Source organism: Mastigoproctus giganteus, chromosome 2, assembly GCF_048544385.1.
Source record: "Mastigoproctus giganteus isolate SK-2022 chromosome 2, ASM4854438v1, whole genome shotgun sequence".
Taxonomy (NCBI): domain Eukaryota; kingdom Metazoa; phylum Arthropoda; class Arachnida; order Uropygi; family Thelyphonidae; genus Mastigoproctus; species Mastigoproctus giganteus.
In genome coordinates this window covers 102,893,154-102,911,764 of record NC_143576.1, presented here as the reverse complement: position 1 = coordinate 102,911,764, position 18,611 = coordinate 102,893,154, and the positions used below count along the sequence as shown (strand labels likewise).

Below are 18,611 nucleotides of genomic sequence, written 5' to 3'. Positions count from 1 at the left end.
ATATTACGTGAAAGTGATCCATAGTTGAGAATCCTGTCCTAAAGCCAGCTTGCTCTTTCGGTTGATTCTCATCAAGTATTCTTTCTAATCTGTTAGTAATAACTCTTGTGAACAACTTGTAGATGTGGGATAACAAGCTAATTGGTCTATAATTTCCAATTTCTGATTTATCTCCTTTCTTATGCAGCAAAACTATGATTGCATTATTCCACTGCATAGGTGTCACCTTTGCTAATGCACTTTGTGAAGAGCCTTGCCAGTTTTTGTGTTATGTCTCTTCCTCCCAATTTTAACAACTCTACAGTAACTTCATCTTCCCCCCGGGGCTTTCTGATTCTTCTTCTTCAATGCATGTTTTACCTCATCAGGAAGAATATCGGGTATGTAGTATGCGTTGCTAATTTGCAATCCATCTTCCCCACTGCTGGCATCATTCCCTCGCTCCTTGTATAATTCTCTATAGTAGTCTCCTGCTATTTGAATTATGCCTTCTCTGCTGCTTGTAAGTACACCATTGCTATTCTTCAGTTTCATTTGTCTTTCTGTATTACTGCTCATCACAGCTGATTTAAGTCCTTTGTTTTTCCTTAATGCCTGTTCTACTTTTCTTGTGTTATATCTTCTTATGTCCTCTCTGAGTCTCTTTCTAATGGCTTTGCATAACTCAGTATACTCAATTTTCTCCTTGTCAGTGTTTATCTTGCTCTTCATTTTTCGCCTTCAGTTCATCATAACAAGTGTTTCTTGACTAATTTTTTCTTCTTTAGATTCTTTTTCTCTATAGGTTTCTTGGGCTTTATCACTTTCAGAAAGTTGTAATATTCCTCGTCAATATCTTGGTCCTGAGCAGTCTGCAGAAGCTCAAAGTTGTTCTTAAGTTCCAGTAGTAGTAGTAGTAGTAGTAGTAGTGGCATGTGATGCAAGAAAGAATGTGTATAAGCTTATGCAGCATCAGTCAAAAAAAAAAAAAAAAAAAACACACCATTCCGTCCAAAAGGCAAATTTCTGCACATCTATTCTATTCTACATCTGTCTTTTCTCAATTTGAATTTATGCCCCCTTAGGTTCCGTCCAAATGCCTGTCCAATTCCTCCTTAAATTTATTCAATCTATCAACTTCCACGACAGAGGGAAGTTTGTTCCAGCAATTACCCACCCGCTGGCTAAAGGCAAATTTCCGCACATCTATTCTACATCTGTCTTTTCTTAATTTGAATTTATACCCCCTTAGGTACGTAATATGAACAAGTGGAAGGATCCCATCAGAATTCAGCGTGCTCAACCCATTCAAGGCCTCATACACCTCAATCAGATCACCGCGCAGGTGCCTAGTCTCCGGCCACTGCAATTTGCAGAACTTAAGCCTCTCTTGGTAAGAGGATCCCTTCATTCCGCGCACCAATCTTGTTGCCCTTCTCTGTACACGCTCAAGTAAATCTACATCCTTCCTAAAATGAGGCCTCCAGACCTGTGCGCAGTACTCAAGGTGTGGCCTGGCCATTGCCTTATACAGAGGGATAATCACCTCCTTTTCTCTGCTAGCAAAATTCCTATATATCATTGACAAAACCCCATGACCTGCCCTGGCAGCCTGTCTGCAATGCTCTGAAAACTTCATATCTGCCTGCACAATTACTCCCAGGTCTTTTTCATTTTCTACCACCTTAAGTGTAGTACCACACAGTTGGTACGTTTCTCTGGGGTTACATCTACCCATATGCAGTACTTTGTGTTTGTCAAGGTTAAACATCAGTTGCCACTTCTTAGCCCATCTGCCCAAATTATCTAGATCCTGTTGCAGTAGCACACTGTCATTAAGAACCCTGCCAACCTTTGTATCATCTGCAAACTTCGACATTAAGTCTGATATACCTTCATCAATATCACTGATAAATATCCAAAACAAAAAACAGTGGACCCAACACCGAAACCTGTGGGACTTCACTAATAACATTAGTCCACGAAGAGCAGCACCCATTGATTACCACCCTCTGTCTTCTCCCACTTAACCATCCTTTTATCCATTGTAGCAACTTACCCTTAAATTACCTTACCATACTGCTTTTTCTCCTCTTCTGTTATCTCAAAGACCTTTGTATTATTTACTCAAGTTAGTTTTTTCCTTTCCTTTCCTACATCTATATCAAGTGTACATCTTACCATTCTGTGATCACTTCCAACATTTACCTTATTCAGGACGGTAACATCATTCACAATATATCTTCTGTTAGTGAGGACAAAGTCGATTTCATTAGTTGTTAATCCATTTGGACTCTTCCATGTCCACTTTCTGTTCACCCTTTTCTTGAAAAATGTGTTCATTACTGACAATCCTTGAGATTCTGCAAATTCCACAAGTCTTTCGCCTGTTTCATTTCTTTCACCAATTCAAAAATTTCCTATAGTTCCCCTTTCTGTGCTGTTTTGTATTTTTCCAACCTTAGCATTGAAGTCCCCGATAATAATAGTGTAGTGGGTTTTTTGCTCATCTAGAAGACTCTCAATTTCGGTGTACATTTCTTCAACCTCTTCTTCATCATGGCTCGATGTTGGTGCATAAATCATTATAACCTTTAGTTTGTACCTCTTAGAAATCCTGAGTATTAGTCTTGACACCCTTGGTGATGTACTTTTGAATTCTAAAATGTTGTTTTTTAAATATTTATGGACCAGAAACCCAACTCCACCTTAACTACTTTCACTGTTTCCATTGGTGTACAGCAATTTCCACTTGATAAACCTGCATGGCAGTCTTGCATGGCATCCATGCATGGCAGTCTTGTTTCAGCCAAACCGATGATATTCCAATTCACATTTTCTAATTCCTTTTACAGCTCTAATATCCTGTCTTCACCGATGAATGATCGTACATTGTAACAGGCCAAATTCAGTTTCCGTGCATGGCAGTCTGGTCGTACCCATAGATTCTTAGCACTCTCTGCTTCCACTCTGATCCTTTCGCTGCCGTAAGAGAGAAAGTGAAAGCCGCTGGGGACTGAGGGCCATTTGTTTTGTCGTGCTGTCATATGCTGGAGGGTTTGGTCTTTTCCTCTTCACGCTGACCAGGCGTCTTGAAGAGAACCACTCTAAATGTTCGTTGCCACCTATGTGACGTAACAGGGCTTACCATCGAGAAGATGTGCATGAGTGGATTTTAGGGAGGCAGGTCAACCGGACTTCTCCTAAATCTTCTGTAACAGAAAGATATTGGATCCATCAGCGTTTTAGACTGAGTGTCTGATAACACACAGGATACCTGTTCCCCTCTAAGCCCCTATTAGTAATATGAGTGCCCAATCACTCTGATAAACAAACAACCACTACACAAAATTGTTTCTCACAATTTGACTAATTTAATTAATTTGACAAAACATTAACAATAACCATGTTTCAAATGTCTCTGCCTCCTTCTGTAATAAAAAATTATTAATACGCTAACAAATGACCATTATGTACATAACTAAAGGTACTACATCTTCTACTTCTCTTAACAATGAAACACACAATGAACTGAAGGAATGTGAGATGCTTGACATCCTGGGAACTGTGGTCTTATTGGGGAGAAGAGCGTGCTCAATTCTGTAGTTGTGGATCAGTGGGTGGATGCTCTCACTCTGCTGTTTGTTATGCTAATTGTATGAGTATTAGGGGAAGGAATGAAGCATAAGAGTGAAAGTTTACTCTAGTTGCAATGTGTTGGCTGACAGTATAGCAGTCTTATCATTGGAGATTTTTGTTTATTCTGGAATAAAGTAAGAAATATGGGGAGGGGGGAGAATAGCCACCTTCCAATTTTTTTGTTAATGATATTCTTTTATATATGGAATGCTTCTGCAAAATCTCTTCTTTGTTAAAGCTTAACATTAGCATTAGTAGAGGCATATGATGCAAGAAAGCATTAGCATTAGTAGAGGCATATGATGCAAGAAAGCATTAGCATTAGTAGAGGCATATGATGCAAGAAAGCAAGCTTATGCAGTATCGGCCAAAAAAAAAAAAAAACTTCCACTTCACCCCTCTGTTCGTTCAAAATTCCTGTCCAGCTGAGCCTTAAACTTACTTAGGCTATCAACTTCCACAACAAGGGATGGAAGTCTGTTCCACCAACCAATTACCTGCTGGATAAAGGCAAATTTCTGCACATGTATCCTACATCTGTCTTTCCTCAATTTGAATTTATGCCCCCTCAGGTTCTTAATCTGAGCAAGCAGAAGTATCCCATCAGCATTGAGCCTGCTTAAGCCATTCAAGGCCTTATACACCTCAATCACATCACCTTGCAGGTGCCTAGTCTCCAGATGCTGCAACATGCAGAACGTAAGCCTCTCTTGGTAAAAGCACCCCTTTATTCCTCTCACCAGTCTTGTTGGCCTTCTCTATACTCGTTTCAGCAGATCTACATCCTTCTTGAAATGAGGCCTCCCGACCTGTATACAGTACTCAAGGTGTGGCCTGACCATTGCCTTATACAAGGGAATAATCACCTCCTTATCCCTGCTAGAAAATTTACTGTATATCATTCACAAGACACCATGAGCTACTCTTGCAGCCCGTCTCAACTGCTCAGAAAACTTCATATCTGCCTGCATAATTACCCCCAGGTCCTTTTCATTCTCTACCAGTGTAGTACCACAGAGTTGATACGTTACTATGGGATTACTGTTTCCCATATATAGTACTTGACATTTGTCAATGTTAAACTTCATTTGCCACCTCTCGGCCAATCTGCTCAACCTTTCCAGATCCTGTTGAAGCAGCATACTGTCAGTAGTGTCCTTAACAACCCTGCCAACTTTTGTATCGTCTGCAAACTTGGACATTAAGCTTGATATACCATCATCTATATCATTTATTTATAAATACAGAAAACAACAATGGACCCAACACTGAACCCTGAGGGACTCCACTAATAACATTAGTGGAGTCCCTCATGAGCAGTATCCATTGATTACCACTCTCTGTCTTCTCCCCCTCAACCATCCCTTTATCCATAGCAGCAATGAACATAACTCCATTCCATCCCTCTCGTTCCTTCTGTCCTTTCTGTACGGTCATGACAGTGACTGTGCAGTTGCATTTCCAGCTGGCCTTGTTTCAGGAGAAATATATGAGCTCCAGTGGAGGAGCAGACCACCATGGCAAACAGGCTGGACTGGTGGATAGCAGTTGCTGTCTGTGGTTTGCATTAGGATTGTGAATGTGGTGATGGGTTAGGGATACCATTCTCTAATCATATTTTAATGTAATTATATGGGATGATGTCATCTGACTAGTTGAACATGAGTGCTGTTTAGGATATAGCAGTGCAGTCTCTGACCCACCATCTCGGCAATTACAAAATCTCACATTCTTGACATGACAGTGGCCTCAAATGTTTATTATTATTAGCCATATGGTGCAAGGAAGCCTAAGGCTTATGCTGCACCAGCAAAAAAAAAAAAAAAAAATCCCCCTTTACCCTGAGAGAGAGAGAGAGAGAAGAATGATGATATCCAGCTCAGAACCCTGGGTGTGCTAAGCCCATACTCACCAGATGTGAGCCCTTGGCTGACTTCTTGTGATTATACTCCTTACTGTTACTAACTTCATAGAATGAAATTCAACACTTATAGTATGAATGCACATTCATTTCACTCACATGTATTGGAGACCATCACTGCCTTCAAGGTTGATTGTATCTGGTGACATCTGAACATTAGATCTCTGGCCTGGCTCCACATGCCAGGAATGGTTACCAACCGGTAGCAGTTTCTGCTGCTGCTGCTGGTTGGGCTAAGTAGCCAGTCGTGCAACATAACCCAACACTGCACTATGATACGCTCATCACGTCACTACACTGATTGGTCTTTATTTGCACAGTAACTATGCACTCTACACTATATGCCATAGTTTGGTTGGGGCCGCATTATATAATAAATAAAAATAAATTTAATAATGTCCTTTCTGTACACATTGTACTCGCTGTATTCAAATTTCACATCCCTTATGTCTGAATGGTACAGCATTTCCAATAACCCTACAATGTCCACATTTTTGACCTAACCAGTACTTAAAATTCATAAAATTTATTTTCTATACTCTTAGCATTAATATATGTGCAAGTATTCATGCACCTGCTTCTGCTCTTAATCCAACATGGCCCATATATTTGCTTGTCTGATGAGGCCCCTCAGTAGGCCTTGTAATCCCTAACACCTGCTTTTCTCTACTGCATATCCCAATAGAAGCAGTGCAAGAATCATTTTTACCTCTTTCTATGGCTTCTGTTAATGTACTAGTCCCTGTATCATCTCAATCTAGTAGTTTTACAATTCCAAAAACTGCTTCAACAGCATTATCCCATATCTAGAATTAACTAAATATGGGAAAATTTCCAAGAAAAAAGAAAAATGCTAGTGAATTGTGAGAGTGAATTAACAGGCATTGAGTCTGGAGTAGATAGAGGTTTTAAGAATAAAAATGTTTAAATTTTTTATACTCTTTGATGGCTCTTGGAGAAATATTTTGGCTGCAAAGTGATAGTCACACAGAAATGCTTTGGATGCAAAGGGATAGTCACACAGAAATACTTTGGATGCAAAGGGATAGTTATATATATTAACATAGGAATGCCTTGGCATTAGGGCAGGTGCCAAGGGTGCTGGTATCAGAAGAGTGCCACTGACAGGCTAGACCAGTTCTGTGTCAAGCTATTTCGACACCCGAGGCTACCTGACAAAATGGCACCCCTATATGATGTCGCATCAGGATGGGGAGGGCAGAGGACAGGGTGAAAATAAATTTTTGCCCAATGGTGAGTTTTCAGAGGGCGATTCAAGCCTGCATTTGTCCTTAAATCTGAGTACATATTGCACAGCAGCATAGATATATATTTGCAGTCCAGAACGTAACTTTGAAGAAACCAATCAGGCGACCGCTTCTTCAGCACATGCTCGAATGCATAGCAGTTCACAATGCACACATTGTGTGCATTCTACGATACTGAATAAGTTAGAAGTTATAAATAATGTTTTTGTGATAATTAGTTTGTTTTTAAATAATGTGTATAGTGTTTTTGTGCTTGCTATATAAACAAGTAATCATGAATACTGTGATTTATAATTTGAATAAAACAACAAAAATCCAATTAATTTTAAACATGCCACCAAAGAAAAAAAAGTGGACATCAGTACATGCAGAAAGACTGCATAAAGAAATAAAATTTTAAAAAATAAAAAAAAAACATTCCGATAGTTTATAAGATTGGCTTACAATAAGCCACTCCAAACCTGAAAGTGACAATGAAAACGAACATAATTTGAATGAGGATGAAACAAATGATGATGCCACTGAAATATAAGTTCAAGAAAAAGTCCAAACAGTTGAAGTTTTTTTAAAAGAATTAGAAAGTGAATGATTGTTCACTTGCAAAATTCATTAAACAGAAATTTCAATATAAAGAAATATGACCTTTTCAACAATTAAAAATAATTCAACATTCAAAAATACAGTACAGGATGGGAAATAAATTAGAAATAAGTGGGAATAAATATATTTTCTAACATTTAAGACAAGTTAATTTATTATTACATACATATTAAAAAACTATTTTTTTCATACGTCCTTGATGCACACAGTATTACTACACTTAAGAATTATTTTGCAAAACATTTAGCTATCTTTTGTTTTATACAGGATTTCAGTGCATATCGATCATTAAAAAAAATTTTGCATTTGTTTTACACACTCGAATACATGTATATTCAAGGATATTTTCTTCACTCTGAAGGCCTCAACGAAGTTTCAAAGGTGGCCAACATTTCATGTTTATGTTTAATAACTTTGTTGCCCTCATTTTCTTCTTCTTATCATCAATATTGTCACTAGTTTTTTAAACTAGTTCTTAAATTAAAATCTTTTTTTCTTTTTTTGAAATTGTCCCAGATATTGGAGTCACTCAGATGTTCAGCTACTGTGACCATATAAACAGAAATAGGGAAAAGTTACAGCAAAGAGTGGATGATTCACTTCTGTGAAACAATAGATGACCACTTGTTGGGATAAAGGAAAACCACTCTCTCCTAAATGTCCAAAGTTAACCACTAATTGCAGATTGTTATCTCTTTAGCTCTTAATTTATGCTAGGCACCAGCACTATAGCCTAAATTGCTTGAAGGCCAGAGGTGTGAACAATGCATACCCAGTTAAGTCTCTCATAATCCATTCGTTATATCGAGAATTTTCTTTGTTCTACAGAAACTATTTTAAATGTAATTACCAAGGGAAATTCAAAAAAATTCGCTATAAAGAAGTTCATTAAACAGAGGTCCAAATGTACTTATTATGATTTTACCAATTAGTGAAAAAAGGTGCATAGCCACGAATTTGCCAAGGGTGCCAAAAACCTAGCTACACCTCTGGTCATACAGGAAGATTCGATTCCTGTAAGCTGAAAAGTTTGGAAGGTAGGCAAATGCATGAGGATCTGACTGAGGTATTTCAGCCCATGAAAGGGATGAACACTGAATGATGGAGGCATTTTTTTCTCTTTCTACGTTGATGCAAACAAGCATATATAGATTTAGATTAAAGAAAGATAACTGTAGACAAGATGTAAGCAAAGTTGCCTTCAGCCAAAGAGTAATCAACTATTGCAACAAGTTACCACTTAGCCTTCCAGAGTCAGAGATCTTATTTAGATTTAATAGAATTAAATAAATATTTGAAAGGAATAGGTTTTTTTTTTTTTTTTATGGCGAGTATTATATAAGCTTTGTTTTCCCCATCATTCTGCCATTTTAATACTAATATTAAATGTACCACCTTTAAAATGGAATGAATGATAAAACAGTAAATAGGATTTAGTTGATCGCAGTGGATACAGACTTCACTGATATTAAAATTAAGATTTACATATATTTGTAATCTGATTTCAGAAGTTTTAAGCAGGCTTTTTTTTTTCTTTCAAGACACAGGTGAGCTTGTTTCATTATTTTGAATGTTAGCATTCTGCAGTAAGTTGAACTTAAATGCATTTCTACAAGGGGGAAGCATTAGGTGTGATGTCATAAAATTTTTAGATGTGCAATATACGTGGGAGCAGTATATTCAACTTTTTTATGAACAAAGCATGGTTTCAACAGTGCTCTACCTCACTTCACTCCAAATATCACCACTCACAGCTTGCAGAATAATATCAAGTTTATTTACTAGTTTTAAGTTGAAGTACAAAAGAAAAACTAAAAGATTCAAATTACAGAGTTCATTCCAGTGGCTATTCTACAAACCTGTTTTCAAGTTGTGCTTTGAAATTAATGTTGGGTATCATCATAGTGAGAGCCAAAATAACTCGGAGAGAACAGAGCAAAGAAATATTCCCTCATTTCAACAACTCTTCTCTTTCAAGTTCATCAATAAGAGTCAATTATGTTCTTCACACTTGGGTTTCCAATTCTTGAATAGTGTTCCACATGCTTTTTAAACCTGTGGTATACAAAAAGCCAAACAAATCTGGAAGCATATCACACAATATCAGTAATTTGGGGTGAAACATTTAGAAAAGGAAGTAGGAAGTATTTTTCAATTGATGTGATACAGTACTTTGAATGTAAATCATGTTGAATAATTCTGTGTAATTGTAACACGAAAACAGTGTCTTAAAATTAGGATCTAGTTATAAAAGGGACTAAGCTGAGCTTTAAATGTATAAAAATGGAAAATTTTTAACTTCAATTTATTAATTAAATGTTCATATACTGATTGTCCAATAAGGTCATAAATTGCAGTATTATTATTATTAGCTACATGGTGCAAGGAAGCCTAAAGCTTATGCTGCACCAGCCAAAAAAATAAAATAATAAAATTCCCGAGTTACCCTGAGAGAGAGAGAGAGAGAGAGAGAGAGAGAGAGAGAGAGAGAGAGAAGGGAATCACCAAGAAAGAGAAGAATGATGATATCCAGCTCAGGACCCTGGGTGTGCCAAACCCATACTCACCAGATGTGAGCCCCTGAGGTCTAAGGAAAGGGCTTTGTTATTGCTTGTTTCTATTGGAAATTTAAAATGTTTTCACCACTATTATTCAGGGAATTTCACAAGAGAATTCAGGGAATTTGTGAAATTTCACATGATCTTTACCAATGGGTCCACACCACACTGGTTCCACACTATATATTTCTTTAAAATCCGAAAACATACATGTATTTCTTATAGGTGAATAAATGATATAACTCTTTAAATATTTGAATAATGTTTTAGGCACATTATTTTCAGAACATTATTTAAAATATTATTTTCAGAATGTAAAAACTGCATTAAAGTGAAAAATAAACTATATATCTTCACTTTTTTTTTTTTTTTGCTGATCCCCAGAAAAAATGCAAATACAAGTTTTCTGTATATTGGAAATAGAGGATTTCCTATATACAGAACACTCTAGAAATGTGTGTTTATGAACTAATTTGCATGTTGTGTGGGCTGAAAAACTCAGGAGGATAATCCTTGACCTGAGATCGATTAACTACAGTCTTGAATGAAAAAGACTTTCGAAATTTCTTCAGTTGCTGATTGGGGATTGAACCCTGTCCAAACACGTAGCACACAGTGATGTAATGTGCCAGCTTGGCTACCTCAAACGGCTAGGAAATAGGGCTGAAGCAGCAGTATCTGCCCTGTCCAAAAGAACTCTGAGACCTGTGATTTCGAAGTAGAAATTCTTTGTAACCATAGCTACACACACACACACATATATATGCAAGCTGTGAAGCAGCCACTTGATGTTAATTGAGCTGCATGGGAAGACCACAATGTTGTGTTTAATTACACTAGTATATTTTAGTATCAATTTACTGCAAATAGGTTATTTCTTACCTTCATGGTCTAATGGGAAACTGCCTTTATCTGGAGGTTTTGGATTAAAATGTTTCTGACCAAAAGTCATTGAAGACATACTGCTTCAAAACTAAAAATAAAACTAAATTACAGTAATACAAATAAATATATTTTTTTTCTTTTTGATAATTAAATAACATAAAAGAGCTTGAAAAGAATGAAAGCAAAAAGCAAAACATTAACTATTTAACTGTATCCAAGATGAAAAATCACCTGCAGCATTATTACAATGCCAATCTAATATACTTACAAAAAGCAATCTTAAAGGAGACCTATCTTTCTGGTAGGTCTCCATGTTTTGTTTAGGCAAGTGCCTAAACAAAACATGAAGTTTTAAATAAACAGAGTATTTGGAAAATGGTCGAAGTGACTCTACCAAATTAATCCAAATATATTTTAAAGGGAGGTCTGTTGACTTACTTAACAAGTACAGGGCAACATTGAAAAAAAAAAAGTTGAGTTAGGGTGAAATTTGAAAGTGTCTACAATTCCGTCTAGACAAGTTATTATTAAAACTTGACATTTGTAAAATCTAAGTTGTTATATTTATTAAGTTAAAGCAGATCTTCACAGACTGCTTAAAATATGAGGAAATATAAATGGAACATTGTTGGATACTGTTGTAGCCCCTCTTTCAATGACACAATGAATACAAAAAAACATACCATAATGATTCTCTGGGTGAACATTTGGGTATAGAGAAGACCAGTAACATGATGGTTGAAAGATTCTTTTGGCCAACTTTGCCAGGAGTTTGATATTGCACATTATAACATGTCAGGTGTGTCAGCTCAGAAAGGATTTTAGGGGGAAGACTTCCTTACAAGAGGTCTAACCTCTTTCTAGAGTATCTCCACTGATATAGTCAGGCCACTGCTATCTGATAAAGGAAATAAATTTATACTTGTGGTGGGTGATATGTTCTCCAGATGGACAGAATTACTTGTTATGGCTGAGACCATTACTGGTTTATTAACTAATCACATCTTTTTAGATTTGGTTGTCCTTAAACACTACTCTCTGACCACTGTGCCAAATTTTCATTAGAATTATTACTCCATATCAATAAAATTTTCAAAAGTGGATACAGACCAGAATGTAAAGGACTAATGGAGTACTTAAATCTGTGAAATTGTAAGCAAACTTATGACTCATAGTCTTAGGATGATTATCTAGAGTAAGCAGCAATTTATTATAATACAGCTGGTCAATGCAGTGTTGAGGAGAAACCATAATTCATTTTTATGGGCAAAATTCTACACTTCCATATGATATTGGCTCCATCATATACTGGAATCCACACAGGATTCCAGTATATCGATACCAGTTTCTCCACTAACACTTCATAAATAATATTATGAAGAGTTAGTGGAGAAAGTGATGCTAGGAATCAAGAGTATGTTATTTAAAGCTGGAATTTAGTGTTGCTAAGGCATTTAGGAAGTTTGGATTTCGATTTTATTGTCATAAAAGCGACTAAGGCTAGGGTGCGCCATACTTAGGAAGAAAGACTATAGGTGATAAAACACATGCTAGAGAAAAAGGTCTTTTAGGATTGTGCAAAAGCTGTCTAAGGTGACCTTTAAGATTAAGCAATCATTTTCCCTTATCAGAAGCAGGTTGTATACTTAAACAATCTTACTCCCCAGAGAATGATTATCTAATTCCTGGCTATTCTCATAAGGCTTTAATTAGACAAATGGAAAATCTTGTGGCTAATAAGAATGATGCTTCTGCCTCACCTCAACATTGATAACAACACTGCATGAAGAGCAAGCATTCCCAATCATTCATATATTGATGAAGACGAGGAAGAAGCATACTTACCAAATTTGACAAGTTCTAGACATCACCATCATTGCCAAGAAGGAACTGTCCAATTGAATCACCCAGAAAGCGATATTAGCACATCAGAAGCTAATACAAACATTTCTCATCATAACATTTCTCAAAATATCTACCAAAAATTAACAGAGACTGTAAATAATGAGACCATAAATTGAATCTTGTCACCAAGAAAAATAGTCACGGAGAAAGAAGTGGAATAAAGCAGCCTACATGCTCATGTTGCAAATAAGTACAATACTTGTATAGGCAAAGGGAGTTATTGCTACTTCACAACCTTCGTTGTCTTTGTTAATTTATGTTCTGTAATTTATTATTGTGCAGCTGAAAATTGCAATCTGATTTTTGTAAATATCCATTCATTCATTCAAAAAAAGTAATTTTTTGCTAAACAAAAGAAAATTAATTTTTGTTTGAAGAGGGGAGGATTATCCTAGACACAGCAGTCAAATTTGTTAAATCAGAAGTTGGTTGGCTGGAAGTAATGAAATTAGTCTCTGAAGTATGCAGATAGTAATTAGTAGGGTTGTCACTTGTCAGGTATTTTACCTCTCTTTCCAGTATTTTTAATTAATGTTGGGTAAAAGATAAAAACTAAAATATGTCTGATATTTTCAAGCAATGTCCGGTTGTTTTGCCTAGTAAAATTCCAGTGGTAAAATTGCTGGCATACTACACGGTATGTTTTAATAATGTTTAAAAAAAAATTTTTTTTCATACATAAACAGAATTTTGTTGAAAGTTTTTTTTTGCCCAGTGTCCACTATTTTTCATTTTTGAAGGTGACAACACTATTAATTACAACTGATGTTAATTTCATCAATAAAATAATCACAATTATGGAATAAATATCAATATAAATAAAACCCAAGTAATGCAAATCGGACGAACCATAGAAGACATAAACATTCAAAATAAACAGAAAGAACAAGTGTATATACAAGAGCCCAATTATACAAACAAAAATTCATATAACTGGGCTTTAGTAACTGGAAACCTAAGTAATATTGACCAAAGATACCCAGGGGCTCAGGGCTCACATCTGGTGAGTATGAGCTTGGCACACCCAGGGTCCTGAGCTGGATATCATCATTCTTCTCTTCCTTGGTGGTTCCCTTCTCTCTCTCTCTCTCTCTCTCTTGAGGTAGTTCGGAAATTTTTTTTTGTCTGGTGCAGCATAAGCCTTGGGCTTCCTTGCACCACATAACTAATAATAATAAATTAATCACAGACGGATGGACAAATATGAACAGACTCAAAAACATATGGAAGGGCAACAAAATCTCAAATAGTCTAAAAATTAAACTATACGAAACAGTCATCATACCCACATCAACTTATAGTGAGACATGGAAAATAAATAAGAAAGAAAGTTTAAAAAAAGATTTCCTTAGGCATTTGAAATGAAATGCCTAAGGAAAATTAATGAAACAAATTGGAGAGGACACAAAACTAATGAACAAGTAAGAAAAGTCCAAATTTTGAACGCAGCATAATAGAACTAATCTACAAAACACAACTTCAGTGGCTTTGACATGCGAATCGGATGAAACAACAAAGGCTGCCAAATGTTGTATTGACAGGAAGAATTAACGATAAGAGACCCACCAGGAAGACCCAAAGAGAATTACTCCAATGTCTAAAGGAGAACACAGGCTTTCAGAGCTATCGACATGAGATTCAGGAGACTGACAACAATGGAGATTATTCAAATAGGGGCTCAACCAGTGCTAAACGGAAGAGTAGAATGATGTTAATTTCCTTTAAAAAAAATGCATTATTATTATTAGCCATATGGTGCAATGAAGCCTAAGGCTTATCCTGCAACAACCAAAAAAAAAAAAAAAAAATTTGAGTAACCTGAGAGGAAAAGAGAGAGTTTTTTTTTTTTTTTTTTTTATGAAAACCCCAAACACGAAAGGTATCAAAACCTATAGTACTTAGTACCGTGCATGGATTGAAGGAGAAGTATGGGGGGGGGGGGGGAAAGCCGGAAACTTTGCTCTAGAGACTAAACATGGGTTTCACCACTTCAAGCCTCCAATAAGCAAAGTGGTGGTATTTCACCGGTTGATGAAAGTCATCTACCATCACCAAAAGAGAGAAAAATTATGATATCCAGCTCAGGACCATGGGTATGCCAACCCCATACTCACCAGATGTAAGCCTCTGGGGTTGCATTATGTTTATTAAATGTTAAGAAAATTTCAGATCTTGGGTACCACTCCATACTTCGACGAAAGGGCAAGAGGAAGGCAGTGATTGGCAGGTGCCATTCACTGTTTTCTCCGTCACGCCCTCCTAGGTTGATATGCCTTGGGTGTTTATCTCCCCATTTGTTTTAAAATCGGGAACTCGTTTCTGGATTTTAAATTACCCACCCCCCCCATTCTCGACGACACAAAACAATCAGAAACAAAACGCCTTCACAATAATTACCCAATCACAGAACTCGACCATACAATCACTGCATTCTACGACCACCCCCACAGAGCGACGATAAATGGTACCCAAATAATAATTTGAGCTGAAATGGTATAAGGTGATGCCTCCGTGTTTTTTCTTTACGTTAATCCTGCACTTTAGTGTCGCGAGTGACGATCAGCCCGCAAGTCACCGCCAGCTCCAACCTGGCGTGAATCGTATTCTGACGGGCAGTTCCGACTTGACTGAGCATGCGTGACACTCACTCTATGCCTCTGCCTCTTGCCGCTGTATCTGCCAGTCTATGCACTGGGAATTGTTACGGAGCATGCGCAACACTAACTGTATCTGCCGAACTGTATACTGTACGGGCAATGTACTACGTACTCCCAGTAATTTTTATTTTTTCGTTTTCAGAAAGAATAAAAACAATTTCCTTACTACATAATAATTTGATAATAAAAATGAAAGTAGACTGTTATAAAACCAATATACTTTTATTTTTTCTATATACTTTTTTTTTCGTTTTCGCAAAGGATAAAAAACAATTTCCTGACTACATAAGAATTTGATTATAAAATTAAAGTAGATAGTTATAAAAACGATAATGCAAATAGGTAATCATTATTAATTTTTAATTATTGTTTTTGGGTAATATATTTTGTATTGCCTGAAAATAATATATGCATATTTTCTGATTATTTGTATATATTTCTAATAATTTTTGAATTATGACACATGTATGGAGGTCTCATTTTAGGAAGGGTGTAAATTTGCTTGAGCGTGTACAGAGAAGGGCAACAAGATTGGTGAGGGGAATGAAGGGATCCTCTTACCAAGAGAGGCTTAAGTTCTGCAAATTGCAGTGGCTGGAGACTAGGCACTTGCGCGGTGATCTGATTGAGGTATATAAGGCCTTGAATGGGTTGAGCACGCTGAATTCTGATGGGATCCTTCCACTTGTTCAGATTACGAACCTAAGGGAGCATAAATTCAAATTAAGAAAAGACAGATGTAGAATAGATGTGCGGAAATTTGCCTTTAGCCAGCGGGTGGTTAATTGCTGGAACAAACTTCCATCTGTCGTTGTGGAAGTTGATAGGTTGAATAAATTTAAGGAGAAACTGGACAGGCATTTGGAGGGAATGGTGTGATTTTTTTTTTTTTTTTTTTGGCTGATGCTGCATAAGCTCATACATTTGCTTTCTTGCATCACATGCCACTACTACTACTACTACTACTACTTATTAATTTTTGATTTTATTTATTTATTTATTTTTATTTTTATTTTTTTATTTTATTATTTTTTTCCTATAAAAATATATTATTTTATCACCACTAGTTTTTTATTATTATTTTTTTTATTTATTTATTTTTATTATTCTTCTTATTATTTTTATTTATTTTTGTTTATTATATTTATTTATTTTTTGTTTATTGTTATTTTTATTTATTATTATTTTTTATTTTTTATTATATTTTTGTTTATTATATTTATTTATTTTTTGTTTATTGTTATTTTTATTTATTATTATTTTTATTTTTTATTATATTTTTATTTATGTTTTAATGTTATTAATATTATTATTATTATTACTATTAGTTCTAGTTTTTATTATATATATATATATATATATATTTTTTTTTTTTTTTTTTTTTTTCAACTGCACCTGTTTTGATTTATTTATGTTTATTATATTTTTTTATTTTTCCGGCAATTTTGTATTACAACTTGTACCACGGGTAATTTTTTTTTTTTTTTCTTCTTCTTTCTTACCTCTGGATGGGTCTCCAGAATTTCCTGGCCCACCTGCTTGCAATATCAAGTGAATTAGAGTCTCTTTCGAGACGGTACTTGTTTTACTTGGACTGGCCCACCTTCCCAAGTCACGAGTATCCAGATCATCTGTCTAGGTCACTGATGCTTCTGGGTAGCCAAAAGGCCAGAACAGAACACTCACATAATACACACAGACCTACGTCACACACAGATATCTGGCCCATTTGTAGTGATACCGTTCTCTACAGAGATACGAGGCGCAGTTGAACAAACGTTCTAGGTGCCACCCTTACATATACACATGTACATGTCTAAAAAAACCAAACCAAATAATGATATTAGGGTCCCCCCCCCCGTAAATGATTACATCTACCCATATATTGATTTGTCTGTAAATTGACTGCGTTCTCTGGTCGATTTGCCTGTTTGCTGGACGAAAAAACCCCCAGTTTCTGCTGGGAAAACCTTGCTATCTACGCCTGAGACCGCCTAACTCAGCCAGTGAATGAAAAAAGCCAACTAAAGTTCTTCGCGTCATCGACGGGATCCGAACCGGGCCATTTCCACCCGGTGTCTGGAGGACGGTGACGATACCACTATGCTACCGCGCAGACTACATATCCATGTCCAAATGGTAGAAGTCAGACTGCCCGGCACATGGGGGACTGGATCCAGGGTATCCCAGCATAACATCGCCCAAAGCATCACACTGCCGCCACAGGCTTGTTTTCGTCCCACGGTGCATCCAGTCACCATCATTTCACCAGGTAAACGATGCACACGTACCCGTCCACTTGGTGCAACAGGAAACGTGATTCATCGGACCAGACGACATTCTTCCAATCATTCAAGGTCCAGTTTCGATGCTCGCGTGACCATTGAAGGCGCTGTCGCCGGCGAACCATGGTTAGCATGGACACTCGGAGCAGGGCAGTGTGAGCCATTTTAGTACCAGATGCAAGAATAAAAAATTGAGCCCTACTGTTAATGATGGCAACATTGGCAATTATTTTATCTTTCTTTTGATACCCCTTTCAGCTTTTAACCTGAGGCAAGAGCCTCGTTCGCCTCACCCTCGGCACGGTTCTGACTTTGACCGGTCTGCGGCTATGCATCCCCATTTTTAGCAGAGTTCGATGTACTGTGTGTCAATTTACTACCGTCATCAGCATTCCAATTACCGGCTAGTTGCTCCACAGTCGCACTTCTGTTGCCACGTACCATCCGGGAGAGCCTTCGTACTCCTCGAGCCTCGATGAGCCCTGGTTGTCCAACCTCTCGCCGGCTGTTCGTGGGTTTCCCCTCCTTGTATCACTTTCGGTAAGTTCTGACTTGGAGTGGTCTGCGGCTATGCATCCCCATTTTTAGCAGAGTTCGATGTACTGTGTGTGTTGTGTAAATTTACAACCGTCATCAGCATTCCAATTACCGGCTAGTTGCTCCACAGTCGCACTTCTGTTGCCACGTACCATCCGGGAGAGCCTTCGTACTCCTCGAGCCTCGATGAGCCCTGGTTGTCCAACCTCTCGCCGACTGTTCGTGGGTTCCCCCTCCTTGTATCACTTTCGGTAAGTTCTGACTTGGAGTGGTCTGCGGCTATGCATCCCCATTTTTAGCAGAGTTCGATGTACTGTGTGTGTTGTGTAAATTTACAACCGTCATCAGCATTCCAATTACCGGCTAGTTGCTCCACA

At 37.0% G+C, this 18,611-nt stretch overlaps 1 protein-coding gene across 1 annotated transcript in view; it reads right to left on the bottom strand.

Annotated features, from left to right (window-relative positions):
- The window catches only part of LOC150089471 (cytochrome c oxidase assembly protein COX19), a 49,804-nt gene extending 34,402 nt beyond the window's left edge, over nt 1-15,402 (bottom strand). The window contains exons 1-2 of the mRNA XM_090368615.1: nt 15,153-15,402; nt 10,848-10,950 (exon numbers count right to left, since the gene is read on the bottom strand). Coding sequence (XP_090224741.1) covers nt 10,848-10,926 — 79 coding nt within the window. The 5' untranslated portion in view covers nt 10,927-10,950; nt 15,153-15,402. The remainder of the gene's footprint in view (nt 1-10,847; nt 10,951-15,152) is intronic.
- Nucleotides 15,403-18,611: the final 3,209 nt, after the last annotated feature.